At 50.0% G+C, this 27,846-nt stretch overlaps 1 protein-coding gene and 1 long non-coding RNA gene across 3 annotated transcripts; one reads left to right on the plus strand and one right to left on the minus strand.

The window, feature by feature from the left end:
* Window positions 1–3,444: 3,444 nt before the first annotated feature.
* On the minus strand, window positions 3,445–26,037 carry EIF4EBP1 (eukaryotic translation initiation factor 4E binding protein 1). The gene is made up of 3 exons (XM_025278649.3): window positions 25,845–26,037; window positions 6,187–6,366; window positions 3,445–3,913 (listed from the first exon to the last, which is right to left on the minus strand). The coding sequence occupies exons 1-3, from the start codon at window positions 25,987–25,989 to the stop codon at window positions 3,882–3,884; spliced, it is 357 nt and encodes a 118-aa protein (XP_025134434.1). The 5' UTR covers window positions 25,990–26,037; the 3' UTR covers window positions 3,445–3,881.
* LOC123330633 lies at window positions 6,429–13,859 on the plus strand. Of its 2 annotated transcripts, none has more exons than XR_006640290.1 (2): window positions 6,429–6,559; window positions 13,716–13,859. It is a non-coding gene; the product is annotated as an uncharacterized LOC123330633 (long non-coding RNA). The 2 variants fall into 2 exon arrangements; XR_006546673.2 differs by lacking the exon at window positions 6,429–6,559 and adding an exon at window positions 6,570–6,818.
* Window positions 26,038–27,846: the final 1,809 nt, after the last annotated feature.

Here is a 27,846-nt window from a genome sequence, read left to right on the forward strand (position 1 = left end):
CTAGCGGGCTACAGTCCATGGGGTCACAACTGAGCGACTAACACTTGCTTCTCCCAGGTTAGGGCGGAGGGACCAGGAGTTTGAACACAGGCACCACTTTTGGTATCGACTCAACAGACATGAGTTTGAGTAAGTTCTGGGAGTTGGTGATGGATAGGGAGGCCTGGCGTGCTGCGGTCCACGGAGTCGCAGAGTCGGAGACAACTGAGCGACTGGACTGAACTGAACCACTCTTGGCTTTTCATCTAAGGGAATGGAACGGAGTCACTTGGAGAGGAATGGTCCCTTGTTTTAACAAAGCTTTACAGCAGGAGGCAGCACTGAGTAAAACACAGCAACTGGAAACTAAAACATTCCTCTTCAGAACCTTAGTGAGTGAGCCAGTGAAGTCGCTCAGTCCTATCCGACTCTTTGCGACACTGTGGACTGTAGCCTACCAGTCTCCTCCATCCATGGGATTCTCCAGGCAAGAATACTGGAGTGCATTGCCATTTCCTTCTCCAGGGGATCTTCACCAGGGAAGCCCCTTAGCAGCTCCAAGTCTTCCTTTTAGAATGGTCTCCCTGCACATAATAACTTTTAACTTACAATTACCAGTCAAGAAATTTAACACGCATATTTCTGGAGGATTTGGATTTTTTGTTTTGTCCTGCTTTTCAGTTTCCTGGTCTTTCCCAGATTTTTTTTTTTTTTTTCTGGAGAAATGAACTCTATTATTTAAAATATGAAAACTTTCAAGATAAAGATATTTTTATTTTATATTTGTTATTAAAAGCATACTTTAATAAATTAGATTTACTTCATCCAAAAAAAAAAAAAATCTGTCTCCCTGTCCTCTGACTTCTGAACAGTTGGGGGGAAGATGGCTGCACCTCCACTTTGGCCAGGGGGCTTCCTCTCTGCAGGACACATTCAAGTCCTACTCTTTGGAATGTGTGCATCAAGAGAACCTAATCTGTAAGGGCTGTACTTCTCCCCAGTTAATCTGTAGTTTCCTTACCTTTTCATATGCATTTAATTGCCTGCAGAGAGAAGGGAGGCTTTATTCTAGTTCATTCCAGAAACTGAGGTGTCTATTGCCTGTCACTGGGGTGCTGTCTCTTCCACTCGAGATAAATTGCCCTGAGGCAAGGAGCACAGTCCTCTGCTTAGAGGAGTCAGGGAGGGCTGTACATGCTAAATTCTGAAACTCAAAGCACTAATTTTGTCATTATTTACAGGATTGGCCGATGCGTGGAAGCTGTGTCAATGCCATAAGTTAGGAACTAAACTTCAGGGAGAAGGGACTTGGCTGGACAGGTAGGGTTTTGATGTAGGGAGGAGGGCCTTCCTGGACGGTGGATGACCTGAGGTACAGGGGGCGCCAAGACAGCATGTTAGACGGAAGAATGTCGAAACAGTTGGATTTTCTAGATGAATGAAGAGGCTGCCCCAGGGCAGTGGACATGGGAAGAGGTGCTGTCTTTGATCACTTGGTGCGGTGCAGGAAGTCATGGAGGTTTCTGGTCTGACCACACAGGAATGCTGGGGCATTGACACAGCTTCCACGCAACGGCCAATCCTGTAAAGAACGCTTTAAGACATTTCCAGGTGTCCTTCTCCACTCAGTACCGCTTGTCTCCAGATCAAGTCAAAAGATCCTTGGGACACACACACCGTAGCTTAAAACAGTTCCTTGTCCTTTCCTGGCTCAGCGTGTGGTCTCTGCCCCACAGCTGTCACTGGGTTTTCCCTGACTACAATATCAGAGCTTTGGGTGATGCCCCAGCTGGGCAGACCCAACTGTGAAGGTTTCTCAGAATATTCCCATGGATGCTAAATTGGACCACGCGAGCTTTATCTCCCCCACAAGATTTTAAGTGTCCTGAGGAACAGGACTGTGTCACATACCTTTGCCACTCCACAGCAACCCAGCCAGGGTGATGCTCAAGAAATACCTGGGTTTTCTGGAGGAGATACTTCTGTTCAGTGGGAAAGGCTCACAACATGTGAACAAATTTCTTATTGTCGGAGAGGCCAACTTTTTACCCTTGGACACTGAGATGTGGGACCAAGAAGGGGACTGGACTTGTGATCATGGCCTCGGGGTGGACATCAGAAGGGGAGAGAGTAAGAGGTTTTTAGGGGAAAGTTGTGCCAATCTCTAGTTTGATCCTGGTTGGGGCTTTATTTGTTGCTGGGTTGGTTTTATTTTTTTTAATGTTTTTTTTTATTTTGGCCATGCCATGCAGCACGTGGGATCTTAGTTCCCTGACCAGGGCTTGAACTCCTGCCCCCTGAATTGGCACTGCAGAGTCTTAACCACTGGACCATCAGGGAAGTCCCCTAGCTGGGGCTTTAGTCATTGTCTTTGCTCTGGTGGTGGCCCCTCCACAGTCTCACTTCCTATCTATAGGAAAAGTACATGCTGCATGCCTGAGTCAACCTGCCCCGGATCCTCCCACACTCTGTCACCAGGCACAAGGAATCCAGCTGCCACTGCAGTCCAGGGAGGGAAGGAGATTCCAACTCAACTGTAGGGAAAAAGAAAAAAGGAAAGAACAGGCAAGGGACTCAGCCATTAAGGCCTTCTGCTCCCCAAACAGCAGGCTGATAAGTGCTCCGAGTCCAGAACTGGTGAGCTCCAGGTTGGCCATGGCCTCTTGGACAAGGGCCATCCGCCCTTCAGCACACCCTGTGTATGAGATGAGAAACACTTGCTGCTTCTTAGTGGGCCCCTCTGCCTGGCATTTGAGGCCCTTAGAAATCTGAACCCCTTTGTCATTTATGAAAGGCACCCCCACCCTCACAAACTGCCTGCTCTGGCCAAAGCAGGCAACTTGATGCCCTGTCCTGGTACAGCCTGTTTCTCCAGGACCACCTGCCCTTGGCCACCCAGGCCCCGGCCTTCTCCCAGCCAGGTATTCTCAGGACCCAGCTGTAGCATCAGCTCCATGAAGCCTCCCCTACGTGGACCACTTGCTGGAAACCAATTCCTATGCAGTCTCTTTCATGCTACCTTTTCTATGGGCAAATCTTACATTTCAATGAAATCCCCAAGGCAGGGAGCTTCCTCAGGGGTCTGTGGCCCGCTAGCAGTCACACAAGGGACACTTGACGACAAACACCAGGGGTCAGGCCTTTGATGCTTGCAGGGTGGGGGCTGCAGAGCAAAGGGGACTGCGCCACTGGACACATTTGGGGGGGACCCAGCCCAGAAAAGAGGCAGCCCCCAGCACCAAAAAACAGGAGATGAGAGTAGCACAGCTCAGCCCTTGCCAGGACGACACCTGTGATGGAGTATGTGTGGTTCACTTCCTGAGCCATACGGCAAGGGTAACCCATGTTCACCACACCCTGCCCCCACAAGGGTCAGTCAACCATCAATTTGAGAGGCCAAAAGGAAGTACTTGAGAAGCATTAGCCATCCATACAGAGTTGAAAAGAGCTCAGACAGGGGCCAACTCTTGGCCCTAGGGCGAAGGTGGCTTTTATTTCCTTTCTCGGGAAGGGAGGGGGTGGGGAGCTTTCCCCACACACCAATCTAAGTGACGGGGGGCGCGTGGGTGCTCCCCCAGAGGAGGGGCCGGGAGAGCCGGAGGACCATTCAGAAGGCCTCCTCCGTGTCCACTTGCCGGCCCTGGGCTGTGGGATGCGCCCGAGGTCACTGCCCTCCGGGTACTAGTTCCTGCAGAGTTGGAGGCACACGGAGGTATGTGCTGGTGTCCACGAAGAAGAAGGGGGAGCTGGGGCCCTGAGTGAGGGAGCAGGGGGCTGGGGCGGCTTGCCCCATGCCCACCGCCTGCCCAAGATGGTCGCTTGCATAAGGCCTGGCTGGTGTGACTTCTCCCAAGAGGGGCCGCTGGGGCCTGGAGGCATGGCTCACTCCGATGGCTGGCCCTTTAAATGTCCATCTCAAACTGTGACTCTTCACCTGGGGAGAGAAGGGGCAGAGGACCAGGTAAGCCATGGGCAAATGGCACAGCTGAACCTTCGAGAGACCGGGAGGGGGTGCTGTTTCCCGTTCTGTTGTTCCAACAGGGAGAGCAGGGGCCAGGGATATGCTGCTGAGGACAGTGCACAGAGGGCAGGCCCAGGAATTCCTGAGACACACGTCTAGCTGTGCTCACTCCCCTGATCCCAGAGCAGAGACCACGTCTCCCCACTGGACAGCTGACAGCCCTGTGTTCTGGATCACTTGTATTTTCTTTAAGAAGAGTGAATGGCTCCTTATGATTTGAAATGAATACAATTTCACAGACACATACTCCTTAAAACATAAAACCTTTCTGAGCATGTGTCCCAGCTTCTGGGTTAGGACATGGGACCGTAACCTCCTCTGCCTATACCCGATTCCCCAGAGAAGAGCCTGACCCTGGGATACGGCAGCTATTTGGGGAATTCAGCTGCTCGCTGCACTCGCCCAACTCTCACCATTAAAATTTCCAAGTAATTCACGCAGTGACACGTTGTTTTCCTTTTTAATGGAACTGCCTTGTGCCTGACCTCCTGGCCAAGGCTGCTCCAAGGTTCTGGAGGGCAGAAGGCCTGCTCTGACCCCTACGGGAGAACAACCGCCCTTAACTTCTGGTTATGTTGACACAAATATGTGTGTCCAAGGGCAGAAGCCTTGGCTTCTTATATCCAGTGAAGCAACATGAAAAACCACGTGCCTCCTCCTTCAGCCCACCCCATCCCAACAACCATGCGGACTATGAGGCTGCCATGGTGGGGTCAGAGCTCTCGTTGTGGGCCGGCGCAGCTCGAGAGGCCGGGAGGGGCGAGGGTATGCAAGTGCAGGCAGGGGACAGCCTTCAGGCTGCGGTGACCGAGCCGCTGTCGTGTTGACAGCCTCCATCCGCAACGGCCAGTCTTTGGTTTAAGGCGAAAGAGGAGTGGAGGACCAACCACACGACTCTGTCCATCTTTCTGTCTATCCTTTTAAAAAATAATAATTTCTTTATTTTTGGCTGTGCTGGGTCTGTGTTGCTGCTCGCGCTTTTTCTAGTTGCGGCCAGCGGGAGCTCCTCTCTAGTTGCAGGGCTCAGGCTTTTCACTGCAGTGGCTTCTCTCGTTGCGGCTCTGCGCACACGGGCTTCAGGAGCTGAAGCACGTTGGGGCATTAGTTGTGGTTCCTGGGCTCTAGAGCAGAGGTTCCCTAGTTGGGGGTGCACAGGCTTACTTGTTCTGAGGCATGTGGGATCCTCCCAGGCCACGGATCAACACAGGTGTCCTGCGTTGGCAGCAGGTTCTCTACCACTGAGCCACCAGGGAAGCCCTGTCCATCACTTATCACAGGGCAGGGAACCTCACTGCCTGGGCCGTCCTTCCTGCTGGGTTCTGTGGGTCTGTGTCCACCTCTCTTTTGCCCATGGATCTCCAAATGCGGCCCGCTCTGGGAGGTGGGGCTCCTGACTTCCTGATGAACCACAGCCTGCAGGCCCCAGGGAGCTGGGTTCCATGCTGTCAGCAAGGCCACCCAAACTTGAGGGCCCAGCTGCTTCCTGTCTGGGCCCGGTTGCTGCCTTCGGGTGAAGGGTCAGTGGCTTCCAGGCTCTGCCAGTGCTTATGGTCCCTCCTCCCGTAGTAAGAGCTCAGATGCTCTGGCCAGCCGGTCCCTGGGAGATGGTATTCAAGCACCTCTGCAGGGCTGGCTGCTTTGATTGATGGGGGGAGGGGGTGGGTGGGAGGAAGAACCCAGCCTCCCCTTGTCCACTGCAGAAACAGCTGGTTGCACTGTTTCCACCGCCTGATCAACTAGGACACCTGATGTCCCTGTCGCCTTTCTAATCCCACAGATGTGTAATTTCCTAGAGGGCGAGGACGCTGTGCTTTTGATAAGTAGCTTCCTGCACAAAAACATCCTGGGTGTGTTCCAAATTGCTGCAGACACACAGAAATGCCTCAGGGACAATTGTATAAAGGTTATCCAAGGGCTTATCAAAGCGGCCGCCTGGAGGCCATCTCCTTTCAAACAAGCTCCCCGCTAACGAGACTATCTGATGAGGCTGAATGGCCTTGCCTGAGCTTCCTGGGCCCCTTTCCTGGGGAAAGTGGGTTCCGATGAAAGTGCTGCACCCCAGACCCTTCCCTCGCCCTCTGGACTGCTCCACCGGGCAGGAGCATCCCCTTGCTCCCGGAACACCCACCCCCACGCCCGATCTTCCGCTTCCTGGAGCGAGAGCCCAGCCGTTCCGGGCCACTCACCGCCTGCCGGCTTGTCTTCGGGGCTGCTGCGCAGGTGATTCTGGCTGGCTTCCGTGGGGGGCTCATCGCCTGTAGGGCTAGTGACCCCGGGAATGGTAGGCAGGTCCCGCGGGGGCGTCTTGGTCACAGGTGAGTTCCGACACTCCATCAGGAACTTCCGGTCATAGATGATCCTGGTACCTGCAAGGGGGCGGGGACACGGATAAAGCCACGGAGAAGCCCCTGGCCTGCTTTTTCCTCCTGAGGCCCAGCTCCAGCAGAGGCGGCAGGCTTTCTTGCAAAAGCCCGGGCGGAGGTGTGAGGCTCACTCACTGCCTCCTGCAGCCCAGGACTCTGCTATCGCCGAACCGCTCCATCTCCCTGGGATCAGCAGGTACTCCATGGAGGTTTTTTTTTTTTTTTTTTTTAATTTTTGGCCGCACCCTACCAGTGGCATGTGGTTAATTCCCTGACCCTGACCAAGGATGGAACTCACTCCTGCCCTCTGCATTGGAAGGCAGAGTCTTAACCACAGGATCCCCAGAGAAGTCCCCAAAGTGGGTTTTTTATGCGTTTTTCAATTCTGTCCTTACACACCCTTGGGGAATATCCAGCATCTTTTAACTCCATTTGACAAAGGAGCAAAGAGAAAAGTAAGTGATTTCTGCACCCCACCGCCCCCCTAACCACTCCCCACCAGTTAAATATGAGAACTCCTCCTGTCTGGACTTTGTGGAAAAGAGTAACAGGGAGCACCCCCAGCTTCACCGCAGCTCTCTTAACTCAGTCCACCTCCCCGGAGACGCCCCCACTCCGCCCAGCGTCCGGTTACCCATCCTCTGTTCACGTGTCACCCGACTTCAGGGTTTCTCTTCAGTCTGCCCTCCATTCCTTTAATTTTCACTCTGCTTTCTCAAGTGTCACCCCAAGGTGAGGGACCACGTCTTATAGAATCATTCACTGACCTTAGGCCTCCCAAGAGCCCTCCTATGAGGGCAGCTGCCTGAGAGATTCCTTAAAAAAAAGGAGCGTGTTCTCAAGCACAGGAGCCAGGGAGGAGGCCTGCTGATTCACAAGTAACAGTGAAGAGTGAGAAGGTGACTCCCGTTGGGCCCCTGTCTAAATCCTGATCATCTCTGCAGACCCACCGTGGTCTTAGTAACAAAGCACCTCCAGAACATTCGCTAGTGGCTCCCTTCTCCACTAGGAGCAGGCCCCAGGCTCAGCCTTCAACAGGCAGAGGCATCTAGCTAGAATTTAAAACTGTCTTGTTGTCATTATGTTCTTTTTATAGCTACTTCTATTTATGGCAAATGACTCTGGTTTTCCATATATAGCTGTGATAGCAAACTCCCTTTTAATATATACAACAGGATGTAATTGAATATGGTAATGGTACATGTTATATATCACATAAGCTATAATCTACATAATAAAAGCTAGGGAATTCCCTGGCAGTCCAGTGGTTAGGTCTCTGAGCTTTCACTGCCCAGGGGGTGTGGTTTCAATCCCTGGTAGCGGAACGAAAGATCCCACAAGCTATGGGGCTCGGCCAAAAAAATAAAAAACAATAAATTTTAAAGGAGAGGTGATACAAAGATAAGTATTAAATATACATACAAGTAGAATGCAAAGTATGATAAAGACTGCAGAAGAGGGGGAGGGATAATGAGGAATTTGGGATTAACACGTACACACTACTATATACAGAACAGATAACCAACCAGGACCTACTGTACAGGAAGAGCTATACTCAATTATTATAAAAACCCACTGTTGTTTAGTCGCTAAGTCCTTTCCGACTCTTACAACCCCATAAGAATGATTTTCCAGGCAAGAATACTGGAGTGGGTTGCCATTTCCTCCTCCAGAAGATCGAGAATCTGAAAAACAATAGATTCATACATATGTATAATTGAATTACTCTGCAGTATACCTGAAACTTATATTCAGTCCTGAATGTTCATTGGAAGGACTGATGCTGAAGCTGAAACTCCAATATTTTGGCTACCTGATGCGAAAAACTGACTCATTGGAAAAGACCCTGATGCAGGGAAAGATTGAAGGTGGGAGGAGAAGGGGATGACAGAGGATGAGATGGTTAGATGGCATCACCGACTCAATGGACATGAGTTTGAGTAAACTCTGGGAGTTGGTGATGGACAGGGAGGCCTGGCGTGCCGCAGTCCATGGGGTCGCAAAGTCGGACACGACTGAGCGACTAAACTGAACTGAAATACCTGAAACTAACAAAATCAACTATATATCAATTAAAAAATGAAGACTATAGGCGGATGGTGAATGGCCTGAGTTTAGAAACCAGGACACAAGGACTCCAGGAATGCCTATCCTCATCAATAGCTCTGAAATATGTCCCTCACTTAAGGGCTCTGCTGAGCGACATTCCAACAGCTGACATTCGTTTCTCGATGTTGAGCACTGCCTGTCTACTAACCCCGGAGACAGGAGAGGGATGGGCTTGCATCTCCGAGCTCTGATGTGAGTTAAGATTGGGCTCCCGGTGCAGAGGAGGACCCAGGATGAGGAAGAGCAGGGGGTGGTGAGAAAGACTCAGGATAAACTTTGCCTCCTTGCTTGTGTTGGCCTGGTCTGACCTCGGCCTGGGCCAGGCGGCTACCCGGCCTTGCTCTCCCGGTCTGGGGCAAATAATGCTGAGGTTGGGAGCCCTGCCCCTCATCATCAGGAGGACTACAGTTCAGAGCTCACGTTTCTAAGGGGGAGGGGTGAACAGCAAAGGGCACAGACCTGGGGCTGTATTTTAGGTCCTGCTACCAACCAGCCCTCTCTGGTGGCTCAGATGGTAAAGAATCCGCCTGCTGTGCAGGAGACCTGAGTTCGATCCCTGGGTCAGGAACGTCCCCTGGAGAAGGAAATGGCAACCTACTCCAGCATTCTTGCCTGGAGAATCCCATGGACAGTGGAGCCTGGTGGGTTACAGTCCATGGGGTGGCAAAGAGTCTGACACGACTGAGAGACTATCACTTTTACCAACCAGCTGGGTGGCCCTGTGCCCCTTCCACCTTTGGGCCTCACCTGTAAGGGCAGTTTCCTCACCTGTAACATGAAGGGCTGTGTGCCGACATGCCCAGCGGGCTCCAAATGGAAAGCATCAGTGCCCTCTCTGGAGGGAGGGCATCCTGGCTTCAGAGATGGGCCCATTTTTCTCTGTTTCTTAGTCATCATGGCCTGGCCACCCTACCCCCTTATCTCCTTCCCACCGGCCACCTTGGCATTTTTTAAAATTTTATTTATTTTTATTGAAGTATAGTTACTTACCATACTGTGTTACTTTCTGGTGTCCAGCAGAGGGATTCAGTAATATATGTATTTCTGAATATATATCATATGCCTCATATTTTTTCCCATTATGGTTTATTACAGGTTATTGAAAATAGCTCCTGGTGCTATACAGTAGGACTCTCGTCTGTTTTGTGTTGGCTGCACCACACAGCTCGTGGGATCCAAGTTCCCTAATCAGGGATGGAACACTGGCCCTCGGCAGTGAAAGCAGAGTCCTAACCACTGGACCTGCAGGGAATTCCCTGTTTACCTATTTTATGTATACAAATTTGTATCGACTGATCCCAAACTCCTAATACCACCTTGGGTTTTTTTGTTTCTTTGTTCACCCCGGGGTAGAGTGACTGACCCTATCAGAGCTGAACCTGAGAGCTAGAGATTCAGTCATCTCAAAAAAAGAACTTGGAGGTCAGCAGCTTCTGAGGTTCTTTAAAGGTCACGAGCCCCCAGTGGTTTTGCTGTTTTTTAACAAGTGTGGTAAAACAGAAATAACATGAAATTTAGCATCTGAAGTAATCTTAAATGTACAGCTGAGTTGTTTAAGTACACCCACATTGTCATACAGCTCATCTCCGGGCCTGTTTTCATCCTGCCCAACTAAAACTCCATCCAGGAAACAATCCCCCCTCCCCGAGCCGGGGGCAACCACCACTCGGCTTCTGTCCAAATTGGGCTGCTCTGTTGTATGTTAGTAGCTCAGTCGTGTCTGACTCTTTGCGACCCATGGACTGTAGCTCGCCAGGCTCTTCCATCCATGGAATTCTCCAGGCAAGAATACTGTAGTGGGTTGCCATTTCCTCCTCTAGGGGATCCTCCCAACCCAGGGATAGAACCTGGGTCTCCTGCATTGCAGGCAGACTGTTCACCATCTGAGCCACCAGGGAAGCCTGGACTGCTCCAGGTACCCCCTGTAAGTGGAATCTTTTAGTATTTGTCTTCTTTCAATTGGCTTGTTTCACTTAGCATAATGTCCTCAAGGTTCATCTACATGGTTGGACTCCATGTGGGAACTTCCTTCCATTTAAAGCTGAATAATATTCCATCATGGGCTTCCCTGGTGGCTCAGTGGTAAAGAATCTGCCTGCCAATGCAGGAGACTCGAGTTCAGTCCCTGGGTAGAGAAGATCCCCTAGAGAAGGAAATGGCAACCCACTCCAGTATTCTTGCCTGGGAAATCCCCTGGACAGAGGCGCCTGGTGGGCTACAGTCCATGGGGTCACAACAGTCGGACATGACTTAGTGACTAAACAACAATACTCCAGTGTATGGATATACCAATTTTGTTTACCCACAGACATTCAGGTTACATCCACCTTTTGGTTATTGTGAATCATGCTGCTAGGAACATAGTGTGCAAATATCTTGATACTCTCCTTTCAAATCTTTGGGGTACATACACTGAAGTGGCCCCCAGCATTTTAAAAGTCAGTAATTACACTTAAAAGAGAAAAAGAAATAGCCTCTGCACCCTCTATCCTATGGCTAGGGCACTTATTTAAAATTAAAAATCCTCATTTGAGCTAATAAAATCCATAATCTAAATGCCAGTAGGGGTGGCACCTTAAACACCCACCCCTGGACTTCCCTGGTGGTCCAGTGACTAAGTAAGACTGCACTCTGAGCACAGGGGGCGGGGGTTCGATCCCTGCTCAGGGAACTAGATCCCATATGCTGCATCTGAAAGGTTCTGCATGCCACAATTAAGACCCAGCACAGCCCAATAAATATATATTAAAAAAAAAAAAAAACAATACCCACCATCAGAGTAATTCAGCCAGAGAGGGAGGGTGTGTGTGTGGGATAGACAAAGGGGTAAGCAGTGGTGTCCAGAAAGTCAGCTGACAAGGTACTGAGCCTGGGATAAGACCACAAAGTCACCACTGACTGGCTAATTTGGGGCCTGTGAGGAATAGGAGCTGGAGATGGAACCGCTTTGGCTTTTTAACTCTTTCTTCTTCTAAGCCTTCATGGGATCCACCTCCATGGCCAGTGATCTGAAAACTCCCAAAGCCTCCCACAGATGAGGCAAACCTAACAAAACACACACAGTCCCATATTGTCGAAAATAGGAACCCCTGGCCGACGAGGCTGCAGCGCAGCCCCGGAGCTGGGACCTGGTCTGCACAAGGGGACAGGAAGTGGGGACCGGTGGGGATGCCGAGGACCCTGTGAGGCTGAACAGCGGCAGCTGGGGGTGCTGGTCTGCTGTGGTCCTCTGGGGTGCGTGGGTGTCACACCAGGCGGCACCCCATAACACTCTTTAGCTGAGGACCCACTTCCTCTCCGTGCAAGGGAAAACAAGCCCCCTCCACAAGGGTCTATAAATGAGAGCTTTTGAGGATCTTGCCTGGAGAATCCCAGGGACGGGGGAACCTGGTGGGCTTCCGTCTATGGGGTCGCACAGAGTCGGACACAACTGAAGCGACTTAGCAGCAGCAGGTAGCTTCTGGAGGCAGAAACAAGATGGTTCTTCCTCCTGCTTCTCTCGCAAGTCATACAAAACACCGAGAACTAGAAACAGAAGCGCCTGTGCCCACCTGGATGCCAACGGGGCTCCGACTGTTCTCCACATCACGATATATGAAGACAGAAAGTGAAGGGAGGAATGGCTCTTTTTTCCCCTTTCCTTTTTTTTTTTTTTTTTTTTGAGGGGAGCCTCCCTCTGTGGCATGTGGGATCTTAGTTCCCCAACCAGGGGATGGAACCCAGGTCCCCTGCAGTGGAAGCACAGAGTCTTAATCACTGGACCACCAGGCAAGTCCCAGGAATGGTTCTAACAGGGAGGAAAAGGGGGACAGCTAAAGGTAGGAAGGTGGCAGTTGAGGTTGTAACAGCAAGCAAGCGGGGTTGAACCCAGGAAGTTTTGAGAATTAGAGGCATTGAGGAAAAGGGGGCTGGGGGCTGAGAACAGGGACAGGTGCCACCCATCTGTCACCCAGGAGGAGGCCAGGCAGGCAAAATAAGCTGACCTCCTGAATAGTGGCCTCAAACCCTTTGCGCTCCTCTGCTTCAGAATAAAGAGCAAAGATAAAGACCTACAGAGACAGATTTTGGGAGGGGGTTATCTCACATGAAAAAAAAACCCAACTAGCCACTAGATTGAGCACTTCAGTCTCTGGAACAGACAAGGGGCTTCTGGCCAGCTCTTGAGCAACTCCTCACTCTTAAATAATAAAGGGAGCAGAAGACAAAAAGATAACCAATTAGATGGAGAAGGCAATGGCCCCCCACTCCAGTAAGACAGTACCCAAATCCTGGATAAAAGGAAATCAAGAAAAAGAGACAAGAGAACTTGATCAAAAGAATTACTTAAAAAATCAAAAGAATTAATTAAATACAAAAAAAAGAAAATATACTTTTGCTGAGTTGAGAGAGATGAGTCTTGAAAGACTACTTGACTATCCACTGCAATGAATTAAAAAACCACCAGCTTAAGATTCATTGTAAATCATGAAATCTTCCAGAAAGAGTTGAAAGACAACAGGTGCCCACTGAGGATTGGGAGTAAGAATGTATCAAATTTTTCAGTGGTTACACAGGCAGCCTGAGGACAGTGGGTCAAATGCCTTCACTATCCTGGGGCAAAAGTCATCCTGACCTTGTTTTATACCCAGCCAAACGATGAGCAGGGATCGAACCCTGTCCCCCTGCGCTCAGAGTCCAGTCTTACTTAGTCACTGGACCACCAGGGAAGTCCAGGGGTGGGTGTTTAAGGTGCCACCCCTACCGGCATTTAGATTATGGATTTTATTAGCTCAAATGAGGATTTTTATTTTTAAATAAGTGCCCTAGCCATAGGATAGAGGGTGCAGAGCCTGGCAGGCTGCAGTCCATGGGGTCGCTAACCAAACAGAAGAACAGAGCCATCTGCATAAAGTGCCAGGGAGATGGAGTCTATAAAATCAGAGAAAGACCAGAGGCTCCTGGGAATCCCATGCCCGCAGCTGTGTGGCAGGTCCAGAGTCTCCAAACTGCTCAGAAAAGAGGGAAAATGTATGGAGAAATGCAGAGGTCTGACTGTGAAACCATACTGAGAGGCACTTCAAAGGGGCTGGCGGGTGTGGGAAGACTTACCTGAATGAAAACTAAGCACATTTTATTTTTTTATAGTTACACTTTTCTTTTCAAAATTGTTCTTTTAGATTTAATTAACACGTTGTATTAGCTTCAGGTGTACAGCAAAGTGATTCACGTGTATCTTTTCTTTTTCAAATTCTTTCCCCATTTAGGTTATTGCAGAATATTGAGACTATTACAGACTGTTGAAGAAAGAGGGCGGCAGAGGATGAAATGGTTGGATAGCATCACTGATTCAATGGATATGGACTTGGGCAAACTCAATGAAATAATGAGGGACAGGGAGGCGTAGCAAACTGCAGTCTATGGGGTCGAAAAGAGTCAGACTTAGCAACTGAACAAGACTGTTGAGCAGCGTTCCATGATTTCAGGATTTGGGTACTGAGCACATTTTAAACTAAAGAAATTAGTAATTCTACTTTTAAAAAAAAGGTTGTAAAAAATGGAAATGCTCTCACTAAAATCTACAGGGCTTACCAAGAATCATAGTATTAAAAACAATAAATATGTAATATAGAAGCAACCTGCGTCCACCAACAGATGAATGGATAAAGAAAATGTGAAATTCATATACACAATGGAAAGTACTCAATCATAAAAAAGAATGAAGATTTTGCCATTTGCAACAATGTGGATAGATCTGGAAGGTATTATGCTTAGTGAAACAAATCAGAGAGAAAGACAAATATTCTGTAATAGCTTATGTGTGGAATCTAAAAATAAAACAAACGAATATAACAGCACAAAAACAGACTCACAGATAACAGAGAACAAACCTGTGGTTACCAATGGGGAGAGGGAAGGGAGCAAGGCGGTAGAGGATTTAATAGGTATGAATTACTATGTATAAAATAAACAAGCTACAAGGATATATTGCACAACTTTGGGAAACATAGCTATTATTTTGTAATAACTTTAAATGTAGTATGATCTATAAAAATATTGGGTCAGTATGTTTTACACTGTATAATGTTACAAATCTCCGTTCATATTTCTTTTTTTTTTTTTTTTTCCGTTCATATTTCTTCAGGAACCCTGTCTGATCCCTGGAATCTATTTGTCACCTCCACTGTATAATCATAAGTGATTTGATTTAGGTTATACCTGAATGGCCTAATGGTTTTCCCTGCTTCAATTTAAGCCTGAATTTTGCAATACGGAGTTCATGATCTGAGCCACAGTCAGTTCCAAATCTTGTTTTTGTGGACTGTATAGAGATTCTCCATCTGGAGAAGACTCTTAAGAGTCCCTTGGACTGCAAGGAGATCAAACCAGTCCATCCTAAAGGAAATCAATCCTGAATATTCATTGGAAGGACTGATGCTGAAGCTGCAATACTTTGACTACCTGACGCAAAGAACTGACTCATTGGAAAAGACCCTGATGTTGGGAAAGATTGAAGGCAGGTGGAGAAGGGGATGAAAGAGGATGAGATAGTTAGATGACATCATTGACTTAATGGACCTGAGTTTGAGCAAGCTCCAGGAGATGGTGAAGGATAGGGAGGCCTGGCAGGCTGCAGTCCATGAGGTCACAAAGAGTCAGACATGACTGAGCACACATGCGCGCACATGTGCATGCACACACACATATACACACTTTGACTTAAAAAAAAAAAAGAACTAAGGGACAGGTTAAATAAACTATGCATCAGACATACAGTGCAATGCTGTGCAGGTACTACTTGGAATAAAGTGTACACTGTCTGGGCTTCCTTTGTGGCTCAGTTGGCAAAGAACCTACCTGCAATGTAGGAAACTTGGGTTTGATCCCTGGGTTGGGAAGATCTCCTGGAGAAGGAAATAGCAACCCACTCCAGTATTCTTGCCTGGAAAATTCCACGAACAAGGAACCTGGCAGGCTGCAGTCCACAGGGTCACAATGAGTTGGACATGAATGAACGACTAAACCACCACCACACTGGCCACAAAAAAAAAAAAAAAGAAATCACAGAACTGTATTTTTTGTTCACTTATCTCTGGGGGTGAGATAAGGATTAAAGCAAGGAATACATCTTTTATACTGAATATTTTCAAAATAAAAAAATACAGCGATCTGTGTGTTGGTTGCTCAGTCGTGTCTGACTCTTTGACATGTAATAAAGATACAGGGATAGTAAACAAACAAATAAATAAGGATATAGGGTCAGACTCTCCTTTCCTAGTAAGTCAAGTTAAAACTGCTGTGGTTGGAACAAGACAGATTCCCCATGTCCTGAAGAATCTCTGCTGGGCTGGGGAAAGAGTGGTAAGCTCACCCCTCTAGCATCCCCAGGAATTGTAATCAAGGATCGGGACAAGCATTAACACCCACCCACACAACTGCCAACCTTTGCTCAATCACATGCCCCAAGAATAGGGGTGCTGGGTCATATATTCCCTATCACTGAACCCCTCTGGACCACAGCAAGCCAGGTGTGACGGATGCAAGGGACCATTAGATACAGGAACAGCCCCCTGATCTCAGACACACACTTAGTAGGAGAAAGACCTGGAAACAAGTGTGTGGAGTCTAGAGACATAGATGGGGACCACAGAGGGGCAGGGACAGGTCTACCCTGTGTGTACCACTGGCAACAGGAAATCCAAGCCCCCTGACTCTTAACCCAAGCCATGGAAGCATCCTTGTCACCCCAATTCTACACTGACCCAGAGTTGGGGGAGGTCCTTGGATGATCCAGACCGGAGAGACTACAGGTACAGAGCCAGGGAATCCAGAACCTGCCTCCCTCAGGGCAAGGGCAGAAAAGAGGTGAACCTTGCCCCCAGCCCTTCCAACCATTTGTGTAGCTGAGATCCTACTGGGTTCTGAGTTGAAGGGTGCGTCTCGAACTACAGGCAGAGAATAGCTGAGCCTGTCTTCTAACTGGAAGCCCATGTAAATGCATTACCCTGAGTCCAGCTGTCTGCCAGAGTTCCCAGCTATAGAGAGAGAGGGATGGGGACTACATGATGGGGGGCCGGGTGTGAATGCCTGCTGTTCTTCTTACAGCCTAGTGGTTAGAAACCCAGCTCTCTGGCTTGTTGGTTCTATCCACTCTGGGCATTATTGCTCCATATTGCTGTGCCCCGATTTCTTTTCTTTCTCTTTTATTTATTTATTGGCTGCGTCAGGTCTTAGGTGAGGCACGAGGGCTCAGTAGTTTGCATGTGAGCTTAGCTGCCCCTTGAAGTGTGGGATCTTAGTTTCCCAACCAGGGTTCAAATCCACATCCCCTTCACTGGAAATTCTTGACCACTGGCCCACCAGAGAAGTCCCCGTGCTTCGATCTCTTCCCCTGAAGAATGGGGGCGATGGTGATGATGGCAGTTCAAGCCTCCCAGGATCACCATGTGGGCCGGCACCATGGCTCACACAAAGTCAGCCCTAAACAAGCAAGTCCTCGGTATTGCCACGACCAGTGTGACTTCAGTTATATAGAGGTAAAAAAAAAAAAAAAAGCTGGGATAAACCAGAGGGGAGGTAAGAACCCTGAAAAGAGACTTGGAGAGAAGGGGGCGGGGTTGGGGGGGAGGGTAAGGGCATTCTCCCTCCTGTTTTGGTCCATAAAGAAACGGGCTTCAAGCAGCACCATGAGCTGTGGCTTGTTCGGTAACCGGTGTCATCTGGGACTTTACACTCCAGGTAGGCACCAAATGCAAGAACTGTATATTTTCTTCAGGCAGGCTTTGGGGGTGAGGACAGCTTGCTTGAACGTATAAAGCAAGGCACACATGCCCCAGGGTCTGGTTTCCTCGCCTGTAAACAAGGGCTTGTTCTGGGCTCATTCAAACTATTTTTAAAGCCCCAACCCTAGGCCAGGCTTTAGAGATAATCTCTCGGGTGTGTTCCAGCTCTGATACCAACCATTTATTTTTAGGATCCCCTTGTGGGCAGGTGCTTTTAAATTGAAAGTGGTGCAACTAGCTTGGGGACGGGAGGCAGCAGTCCTGGGCTCAAAACTAGATGCGACATTGCACCAGCCCTCACCTCCAAGTCCCAGTTCTTCACTCGGTGAGCACAAAACCCAAGCCTCACAGGAGTGTCAGACTGTGAGCATCATAGCACCATGTGAGCCCTGCCTGCCACAGCCTGACCTGCTAGGTCTCTGTGGACCCCCACAAGGGAGACCCCTTATTCTGAATTCATAGGCAGGAAACAGGTTCAGAAAGGCCAGCCCCTTGCAGCCATCCCAAGATAGACCCAGCTTGTCTCGCCTCCCATCCTAAAGACCAGCCTCTGTTTACAATGAGCCAGGCAGCCCGGGCCCCCGCGCCAGCCAGCACTGGCCAAGGGGAAGCCACCAGGGTCTTCAGACTTCTGCCTCCTCTTCTGCCTGTTTGAGGACAGTATGTTCCCTGGGAGGGAGGCCTCCTACATTCCTCCTCCATCTCCCTGCGGTCCAGCCCCGGGGGGCCAGAGGCGGCTGGATGCAGCTCCTGTAAGTTGAGACGCTGGTCCCTCTTTCTTCCCAGGCTTCCACTGGCAGGAATGCGCCTCCCAGGGGCCGAGGACGTGAGGCCCAGCAAGAGTACAAGCACGGAATTCCTAGAACTGCTGTTCCCCTTCCAGGGGCGGGAGAGCATTTCATAACAGGGTCAGGCAGAGGGCTGAACGCCTGTGCTGGGACGCGGGCCAGCCGCCCGGGAGAAACCCATTGGAACGAGTATGCTCAGCTCAGCAGCAGGGCCCGGCTCTTTCTTGCAGGACAGTCTGCTTGGCAAGCACAGCTGACTGGCCGAGGGGGCGGGGGTGTAGCTTGGTAAAGAAGCAAAGCTCGCTCACTCCAAGTCTGCCCTTCCCCTCCCACCCTGCCAGCTCTCCGGGGAGAACCAAGACCCCTACAATCTCCGGACTTCCCTGATGGTCTAGTGGCTAAGACTCCAGGCTCCCAATGCAGAGGACCCGGGTTCCATCCCTGGTCAGAGAACTAGATCTTACAACCAAGACCTGCCACAACCAGATAAATATTAAAAAATAAAATAAAATAACCGCTCCCCCCCGCCGACAAAGACCCTTTAGGGGTCTTATGAAGGACCTGGAATAACAAAGGGACCATCAGCCAATGGCAAATGGCCCTTCCTTCAGGTCCCACAAGGGAACAGGCAGGCTGATTTGAAAATTAAGCAGAAGGGACAAAGTTTCTCCAGAGACAGAACAAAACAGCTGACCGACTTCTAAGGCTGGCCAAGCTCCTCCCCTTTCCCTCTACACCTGGCATAGCCAAGTAAGGCTGCCCCCTGAAATGCACTACCAACAGTGAGTGCCCTTCTGAAATCCACCACCCCCCTTGCTGCCGGAAAGTGAAGGAGTCCTGTTTTTTTGTGTGAATGGCACGCCCCCAAATTCACATGCTGAAGCCCCAACTCCTAGTACCTCAGTGTAACTGTATTTGGAGATAAGGTCTCTTAACCAGGCTATTATGTGAAAAGGAGGCCGTTAGGGTGGAGCCCTAAAACAATGTGCTGGTGTCCTTGTGAGAGAGAGCCATTCCACAGAAGGACCACGACCACCACCTTGAAAAGGGGCAGCAGGAGGCGGCCTCTGCAAGCCACGGAGGGGGCCTCAGCAGAAACCACACTTGGATCTTGGGCTTCCAGACCAAGAAGAATATAAATTTCTGTTGTTTAAACTACCCGGTCTGTGGATTTGGTTACAGGAGACCTAGCAAATCTGCACAGGCTCACTGTCCCCTTTTGTTCGGAAGAGAGAAGAGGGAAACCCGTTCACACTCCTTAAGGCAAGAGACCCAGTGCATGTGCTGAGTGTGATCCTGGCCGCACCAGCAGTAGTCTCCCTCCCACTCACCTGTGGACCCCTGGGCTCAGACACCTGCCTCTTGCCGGTACTCCAGAAAATCAAGGATGTTCAAATGCAGGTGCTGGGCAGAGGGGGCCAGTACCTGAAGCCTGGCCATTTGAAGGGGAAACAGGAGGTAGGCTGGCTGGCAGTTAGTACGCGTGACACCAAGTGAATATATGGCCCAGAGCCCTGGCACCATGTCCACCTGTGTGTTTTGCTTTGTGGAGCTGAGTAGAAGGGCTTGAAAGCAGGACATGGGGTCCATGACTCAATGTTTTCAGGAAGGCGTCCTCTGTTCTTAAACCAATAGTCAATAAACACACAGGCTCGTGATTCCTGTCTCCTACACCTGGCTGGATAAAGCACAAGCTGGCATCAAGATTGCTGGGAGAAATATCAATAACCTCAGATGCAGATGACATCACCCTTAATGGCAGAAAGTGAAGAGGAACCAAAGTGCCTCTTGATGAAGGTAAAAGTGGAGAGTGAAAAAGTTGGCTTAAAACTCAACATTCAAAAAACGAAGATCATGGCATCCAGTCCCATCACTTCACAGCAAATAGATGGGGAAACAATGGAAACAGTGACAGACTTTATTTTCTTGGGCTCCAAAATCACTGCAGATGGTGACTGCAGCCATGAAGTTAAAAGACGCTTGCTCCTTGGAAGAAAAGCTATGACCAACCTAGACAGCATATTAAAAAGCAGAGACGTTACTTTGCCAACAAACGTCCGTCTAGTCAAAGCTATGGTTTTTCCAGTAGTCATGTATGGATGTGAGAGTTGGACTGTGAAGAAGGCTGAGCATCGAAGAATCAGTGCTTTTGTACTGTGGTATTGGACAAGACTCTTGAAAGTCCCTTGGACAAACCAGTCAATCCTTAAGGAAATCAATCCTGAATGTTCATTGGAAGGAATGATGCTGACGCTGAAGCTCCAATACTTTGGCTACCTGATGTGAAGCCCCGACTCATTGGAAAAGACCCTGATGCCGGGAAAGACTGAAGGCAGGAGGGGAAGGGGACGACAGAGGGCACGATGGTTGGATGGCATCACTGACTCAATGGACATGAGTTTGAGCAAGCACCAGGAGATGGTGAAGGACATGGAAGTCCTGGCATACTGCAGTTGCAGAGTCGGACATGACTGAGTGACTGAACATCAACATCTGGCCCTGGCTCTGTTGGCCACTCAGCAGGAGAGGCAGTTAAATCCCCTCAAAGGACTGTTCCTTGAGGCCTGACCCTTGTTGAACATCGTCTCAAAGCATAGCCCACATAAATCCTCCTATCCCTGTTTATACCCAGCTTCTCTCATTCAAAGGAGTCATTTCCCTTCTCCTAGAATCTGGGCTAGCCTTGTGGCTTACTCTGACAGACAGAATACTGTGTAAGTGACATACTATGACTTCTGAATAAAGGCCTTAAGAGGCCTTGGAAGCTGCCATGTAAATAACTCATATTCTGAATGGTGTGAGGCCATGAGGACGGAGAGAGAGCCCCACCTTCCAGCTGTCCCCAGCAATACCCAGACAGGTGGCTAGGGCCACCTTGAAACTTCCAGCCCAGGGCAATCCAATGGTCAACTGTATGCAGCCAGATGAGTGGGCTCAGACAAGAGGATCAAAAAATGTCCAATTTACCCAAAGAATGAAGAGAAATAACAGATTGCTGTGGTGGTGGTTGAAGTTACTAAGTTTGGGGGTTGCCTGTTACACAGCAGTAGCTGTGTACAACAGTAGCTGATACAATCCTTCTCATCAAGATGAGATCTCTGGGCCTAGTATCTGAGCTCTCCCCGTGAACCCTCATGGGCATAGGCAGTGGATTACAAGGCCCATATCCTAAGCATCCAAATGCCATGGGCAGATGTCACCTATTTCTGCTGAGTCAGCAATACTGGCCACAAACAAGTAAATGAAGACTATGAATCCCAGTGTCTGAGACCTGGGCCCCAACACTGACTAGTTCAGTATAAAAAGTCACCTCCTTCCACAGTCAGCTTCATATTAACTTGGAATAATACTGGGATAAGTGGGAAAGTTCAGAGAAAGTTAGCTTCTGCTTCTGGGACATTCCAAGATAGTTACACTTGTAACTAAGAGGACAGAAAAGAAAATTTAAACATTCTTATTAAGCCAGCCCAGACCCAGGCCTAGTCGTAGAGACACTAGGTCACCCTGAGAATACTCGCATCACAGGAGTCTTTCACCTCTCACCTTTTAGACATCTGATGTGGCTGGCTGCACTACAAATATGAGTAAGCCATCTCTGAAAGAACTTCCTGTCTAATACGTAAACAAAGACGTAACAAATACGTAACATATACGTAAACAAAGACATGTGAATCATTGTTGTGAATCACAAAAGAGGAAGAACACTGGCATGGATCTCAGTAAAACGAGAAAGTAACATGTTTTTCGTTCATACGTTTGAACACTCAAGAATCAAGAATCAACAAATGAACACTTTTCATTCATTTCACCCTGGGAAGCAATCCTTGTTTCAATAATGCTGCCTTTTCCTAACTCGACATCAAATAAAGACCCTGACAAGCAAATGCCTCGCTGCTTTATACCAATAGTCAATATGGCACCATCCTGCTGGCCCTTTCTCCAAATTTGGTAATGAAGGACTTTTTTTGCTCTTTCAGGAAAAGAACAAACAAACCCCTTTATCAATAATGAGGCCCTGCCACGCTTGAGGATATTGGGGAAAAAAAAGTAAGGTCTGAAGGCAATTCATATCCAACAGCTGTGTTTACATTGTTAGAATGTAAGGCCAACCACGCTGGCTACTTGGAGTGGGCAAGTCTCATTTAATATCATGTAAGTTTTCAGGGGTGGGGTGAGTGTCTGTCTAATTACTTCAGATACAACTCTGATGCTTATAATTCTATTTCGGGTGTGTTCATCTTTCTAGCTTGCAATGGAAGCCCTCGAGGTCACACTTTGTCTTCCAATGCCATGGCATTGTAAGTATCAGGAAGTAAGATCAGGAAGGCTATGGGTGCTCTACACCAGGGTCCCTGCCAGTCTTTAATGAAGCACATAGTATGGAATGTTCTAAATGCTTTAAAAGGAAGCTCGGGTCAGTATAAAAAGAGACCCATTATAGTTCCCTCTTTGCCTTAATGTCAATGTCAAGTTCTCTTGACCTGTAATAAAGAGGCAGTGTAACTGAGGCCTGGGGACACTGGCCGCGCTCCGGCTTCAGTGCCCAGCCTACCCTATCCTCTTCCTGGCACTCTCTGTTCCAGGGCCAGACCCGGGAGCTGCCCCAAGGTAAGCTTCCTGGGCGCAGGCTTTGTTTGTCTAACCAAATAGGGTGCCAGTACCACCTGCAGTCCCAGCTGCTTACCTCTGATTGACCTTGTCCAGACCCAGGGCTTAGGTACCACTACCACCCAAGCCACGGCTCCTGTAGCTTTGGGTCAAACATCCAGTAAGGAACTGGGAATGTAGAGGTTGGTGGGGGAAGGGTGGATGAAGGGTTCTGACCCACTCAAAGGTTCTGGTGCTTTATGGTGTTACTTAAGACTTTTAAGACTCACAGATACAGAGAATAGACTTGTTGCCAAAGGAAAGGGGTTGGGGTGGGGAAGGTAAGGGTTGGGAGTTTGGGATTAGCAGATTCAAACTATTATATACAGAATGGATAGAGAACAAGGTTCTCCTGTATAGCACAGGGAACTATATTCAATGTGATAAACCCCAACAGAGGGACTTCCCTGGTGGTCCAGTGGATAGGACTCCACGCTTCCAAGGAAAGGGGGACAGGCTCAATCACTCATCAGGAAACTAAGATCCTGCAAGAAGCATGGCATGACCAAAGAAGGAGAAAAAAATAAAAACTTAATGGAAAAGAATATGAAAAAGAATATATAACTGAATCATTTTGCTGTACAGCAGAAATGAACACACTGTCAATGCACTATATTTCAATAAAATTGGAAAAAACAAAACCATAAGATTCTACAAACTTGAGTGTTCATCAGTGACACTCTCTTAAGTAATTTTCTTAAGTAAATTTCTCTTCAGTTCTCCAGCTTCTTCAGATCAGTGGTTCAGCCTGTGTAGGGTTAATGAGCATGGAAAGCAAACTGGAGTCAGAGAACTGGAGATGGCTCAAGTCATCTGCTCTTATCTTCCCCTGAGACACACACTGCAGAGCCATTCCCAGCAAGAGTGACCAGCAGATACTTTACTCCAGTAGCTTCTGACACTATCCAACCACGCAGACTCTGCTGAGAGCCTGGCTCTTCAGAGTCTAGTTTAAAGACAGATGCCAAACCCAACCTCATGAGAAGTTTACCTGGATGGATGCATCACTTTTTTTGTCAGACCACAGAGGAGAGCCTGGTGAGGGCTGTCACATTCCACCAATTCCTGAGAGCTCAGAGAACAGTCCTTATACCAGTCACTGGAAGCTAGTTAGAAATGTGGAATCTTAGGCCCTACCCCTAACCTACTGAATCAGATGTGGTCCCCAGGTAATTCATGTGCCCCCTAGAAGACTGAGAAACAGCACTCTTGACCGAAGCAGAAGGGGGCCAGGAATGACCTTTACTCATTAGGTCAAGCTCCTCTGCCCAGGCAAAGGGTTGTGCTAAAGTGGGCCTTGGAGGAAGACTCTACGCCTTGGTTATACAGAGGCAAGCCTGGATTCTCTGGATTATGGACTGTTAGCTGCGTCTCCCTCGCTGGTCACTAGGCTGGTCACTCTCTAGGCTCCTGGCACTGCTAGCTTCCTTCCAGTTGGCCTCAGAAACTGTCACACTGATGCAGAAGCCCCTTGTCCCTCTCCCAAATGAACACCTTCAAAAGGAGGGAGACTGGCTGAGATCTGCCCCAAACCGCAATTTACCAGTGCAAAGGGAGAAGTGGAAGAGAGTTTCCCATAAACAGCACCCCCGGCTGTTGCTTCCAAGCTGATCCACCCCATCTAGCAACAAGGGTGCAAAATAGGGCCACCTAAGTCTGAGTCAGTGCCCACCCTGAACAGATGAAGCAGTGGCTTACACCTTCACTAGAGGGGACCCCAAAATTGTCCCGAAAGGTCCCAGTAGACACATTTTAGCACAGAAAAAGTGGAGTAGCATGGACTACATAAGGTCCAGCATGGAAAGAGAATCTGAGACAAGAGAGACAGCAAGAGTCACTGGGAACTTTCCCTTGGATCATTTTTAATAGACGCGGCAGCACTTTTCCCCCTCTGCGCTTGGCGGCTGTTTCTTGTTCAGTTTGGGAAATCGGGTGTTAGATTGGACCATAGGCACGTGTTTGGGGGCCTCGGTGCCGCGTCCCATAGAAAAAGGCGGCCCCCGCTGTCCAGGAACCACTTAGGTGGCTAAAAGCTCGCACGCTGTATGTTTTGAGTCAAACAAAACCAGGGCCTCGGATCTGGCTGTGCTCGCCGCGGGTGGGACAGCTGCCTGAGAAAAGAAGCAAGTGGCCCCCGACGCTGCCAGGCGACAAGGCGGGCAGCCCCGCCCAAGTGCGTGCGTCTCAGCCCGGATGCCAGAATGTGCGGCGCTCTTCTCGAGTAGTTTGGGAAGCGGCAGAGGGCGTAAAGGGAAGGGGAGAAGGGCAGGAGCGGGTGAGGACAGCGCGAGGGAGGGAGCAAAGCGGCAAGCTCGGGGATTTCATCACTCAAACGCGCTGGCAGGTTTCATCAGCACCCGGGCTCCGGAGCTGTGAGCGAATGCCAGGCTCCCGAGGGCAGCGCGAAGCGGGCCCCCACCCGCGCCAGCTCAGCTTCCTCTTCCTCATCCACGCTCCTGGAGGTCACACGGTTCCCTCCCTCCTCTCCCCCGCGGACAGAAGAACGTGTTTTTCTGCATAGCGCGGCTCGCGGCCCCAGGTCCCTGCGCGGACAACCGCCGCGCGCCTGAAAGAACCATCTGCTCCCCGTGCCGCCGAGGCGCCGCAGGGGCAGGAGAGCACCCTCCGCCTAAAGCCGGGGCTGGGGGTCGGGTGGGGTGGGGGGCCTCGGGAAGGAAGAAGGGTTCTGCGAGGGTCATTGATCCCAACATCCCATCCCACAAAACCCTTGGCCCGGCCTCTCCGTGGTGCGTGGCCCACCCCGACCCCACCCTATTCAGCCTTAGAACTGCCCCCAATACCCACAAGGGGCAGCACACCTCAGCATGTGGTGGTCTTGGAAGCGTGCGTTTGTGCGTTTGTCAACGATCGGGGGAGTCAGGTGTCTCTCCCAGAAAGAAGAAAACTCCTGGCATTGGCAGACGCTGCACTGGAGTTCGCGCCCGAGGGCTGGCGATCGCAGGCGACCCCCATGCTCGCTCCCTGCGGCCACCTCCCGGACTCTTACTGCCTCCCTGATACCCCGTTCCGTTCTTCCCAGTCATCGCGCCCCGGAACTCGGTCGCCCCGTCCAGCTGGCGGCTCCCGAGCACTCCCCGCTCCTGTTGAGTCCGGACTCCCCACCGCCCGCACCCAGAGCCGGGGCGCAGGGGGCCACCTCCCCGGAGCCCGCGCCTACCTCCAGGGGTGGTGCTGAAGAGCGTGCCGCCGGGGGTGGTGCTGTAGTCCCCAGGGGGCAGCTGCACGCCGTCGGCGAGGACCACCCTCCGAGTAGTGGGAATGGCCCGGCTCGGGGTCTGGCTGCAGCTGCTACCTCCGGACATGGTCGCCCCGTGCGCTGAGCCCGCAGCCGGGGCGTGGCCCTAGAGCCCCTCGGGCCTCGCCCCGCCCCGCCCGAGACCGCCCCTTCCGCCTCTCGGGCAGACGACCCTTGGGATTTGTAGTTCCCGCCGCGCCGCCGCGCCGCCTACTTTTCCCCGGGGCTGCGGGCGCGGGCGCTCCTCGCCTCCAGCGCTGGCTCCTCGCCCCCAGCGCAGGCTCCTGCTCCCGGGCGGCCGGAGCCTGGGCCCGGCCCCAGTGCCTTCCAGATCCCTCGCAGCCATGTCCCTAGTTCTTTCGTGTCCCCGTTAACACGCCGGCAGGAACTGGTCGAATGGGGGTGGTGGTCGCGAGCTTGCCCCGGTTAATGCCTTGCTGCTGGGTCGGGGGCGCATCTCAGGCTGTGCGGGGATCCTAGCCCACCCTGGCTAGTTTCAACACTGGGACCTCAGCGGAAGGCCTCCTTCAGCCCGCCCCTGTTCCGCGTTCTAGTTCCTCAGACCAGAAGGTGGGCGTTGGTCGGTAGGTCATTCATCAACTGGTTGAACATCGGTCGTGTGGCAGGGGTGGAAGAAATGGCGAAAAATACACATTCCTTTGCCCGAGGGTGGGGAGAAGGACCCGGGAATCAACCACCCAATTGGTTGACCGAGAGCTAACTTGGAGCGAGGTGGGGCGAGGTGGTGTTGGACCTCGGTGAGGTGGGTGTTGCGGGGAGGCTTAAGAGCTGGTCAAAGAAGATTCTTGACACCCTTTGGGTTGGGTCCGTAGCCTGCCGCGCTGCCTGAAGTTTGGTAGGTGCTCCTTGAATGAATGAACCAACGAATGAATCTTCAAGAAGGTCCCCAAGTGAAGGACAGAAAAGCCTGCAGTGATCACTTCTTGGAGGGGCGAGAAAAAAAATAAGTTTAAAAGGCAAATCTGGGCGGATTGTGAAGAGTCTTTCACATCATGACGGTGTGTTGCAGACCTTGTCCTCCAAGAGCAGGAGATATCAGAGATCTTTATTATTATTAATTTATTTATTTATTGGCCACTCTGCATGCCATGTGGGATCTTAGCTCTCTCACTGGGGATCAAACTCATGCCCACTGCATTGGTAGGGTGGAGAGTTAATCACTGGACCACCAGGGAAGTCGCTCAGAGATCTTTTAAGCTGGGGAGTGACACAATGATCTTCTTAGAATGGACTGTAGGATAGTGAGGCCTGAGGTAGGAAGACTGGTTGGATTTGGTCACTCTTGAGCTAAACCCTAGGCCTATGCTGTCCAGCATGGTAGCCACTGGCCACAAGTACAAAATATCTCAATAATTTTTTTACGCTAATTGAATAATGAAATAATATTTTGAATATATTGGGCTAAGTAAAATCTATTACTAAAATTAATTTCACCCGTTTGTGTGTTTTTTTATAGGACTAGAAGAAATATATATATATATGGATCATAATGTATTGCTATTAGACAACCTTGCTCTAGAATGAGGTGTTATGAAAGCAATACTTAAGTTCTCAAAACTTCTTCCTGGAAAACTATGGACTCATCAAATGTTAGCTCTGGCCAGGTACATTATAGCTCATCCAGGATGATACTTACCTCGATCATATTGAAAAACAGAACAAACATAAAACAGAGGCCCAGAGTGTTGCAGGAAAGAAAGTGGGGCCCAAGAGGACGGTCACATCCCGAGGTCACATCCGAGTCCCTGGGATGGTCTCCAAGTGTGGGTTCTTGGCTTCTCACAGGAAAGAATTAAAGAGCAAGTCAGAGTAAAGTGAAAGAAGAGTTCCTCAGGGACTTCCCTGGTGGTGCAGTGGATAGGAATCACCCGCCAGTGCAGGGGAAGTGTGTTCCATCCCTGGT

The sequence above is a fragment of the Bubalus bubalis genome, chromosome 1, assembly GCF_019923935.1.
Source record: "Bubalus bubalis isolate 160015118507 breed Murrah chromosome 1, NDDB_SH_1, whole genome shotgun sequence".
Taxonomy (NCBI): Eukaryota; Metazoa; Chordata; class Mammalia; order Artiodactyla; family Bovidae; genus Bubalus; species Bubalus bubalis.

Bases quoted from the DNA above. Each gene is read 5' to 3' on its own strand.
- EIF4EBP1 (XM_025278649.3), bottom strand. From the start codon at position 25,989: ATGTCCGGAGGTAGCAGCTGCAGCCAGACCCCGAGCCGGGCCATTCCC. The intron at 6,367-25,844 runs GTAGGCGCGGGC...GCCCCCTTGCAG, and splicing joins CTTCAGCACCACCCCTGGAG to GTACCAGGATCATCTATGAC. The intron at 3,914-6,186 runs GTGAGTGGCCCG...TTCTCTCCCCAG, and splicing joins CGAAGACAAGCCGGCAGGCG to GTGAAGAGTCACAGTTTGAG.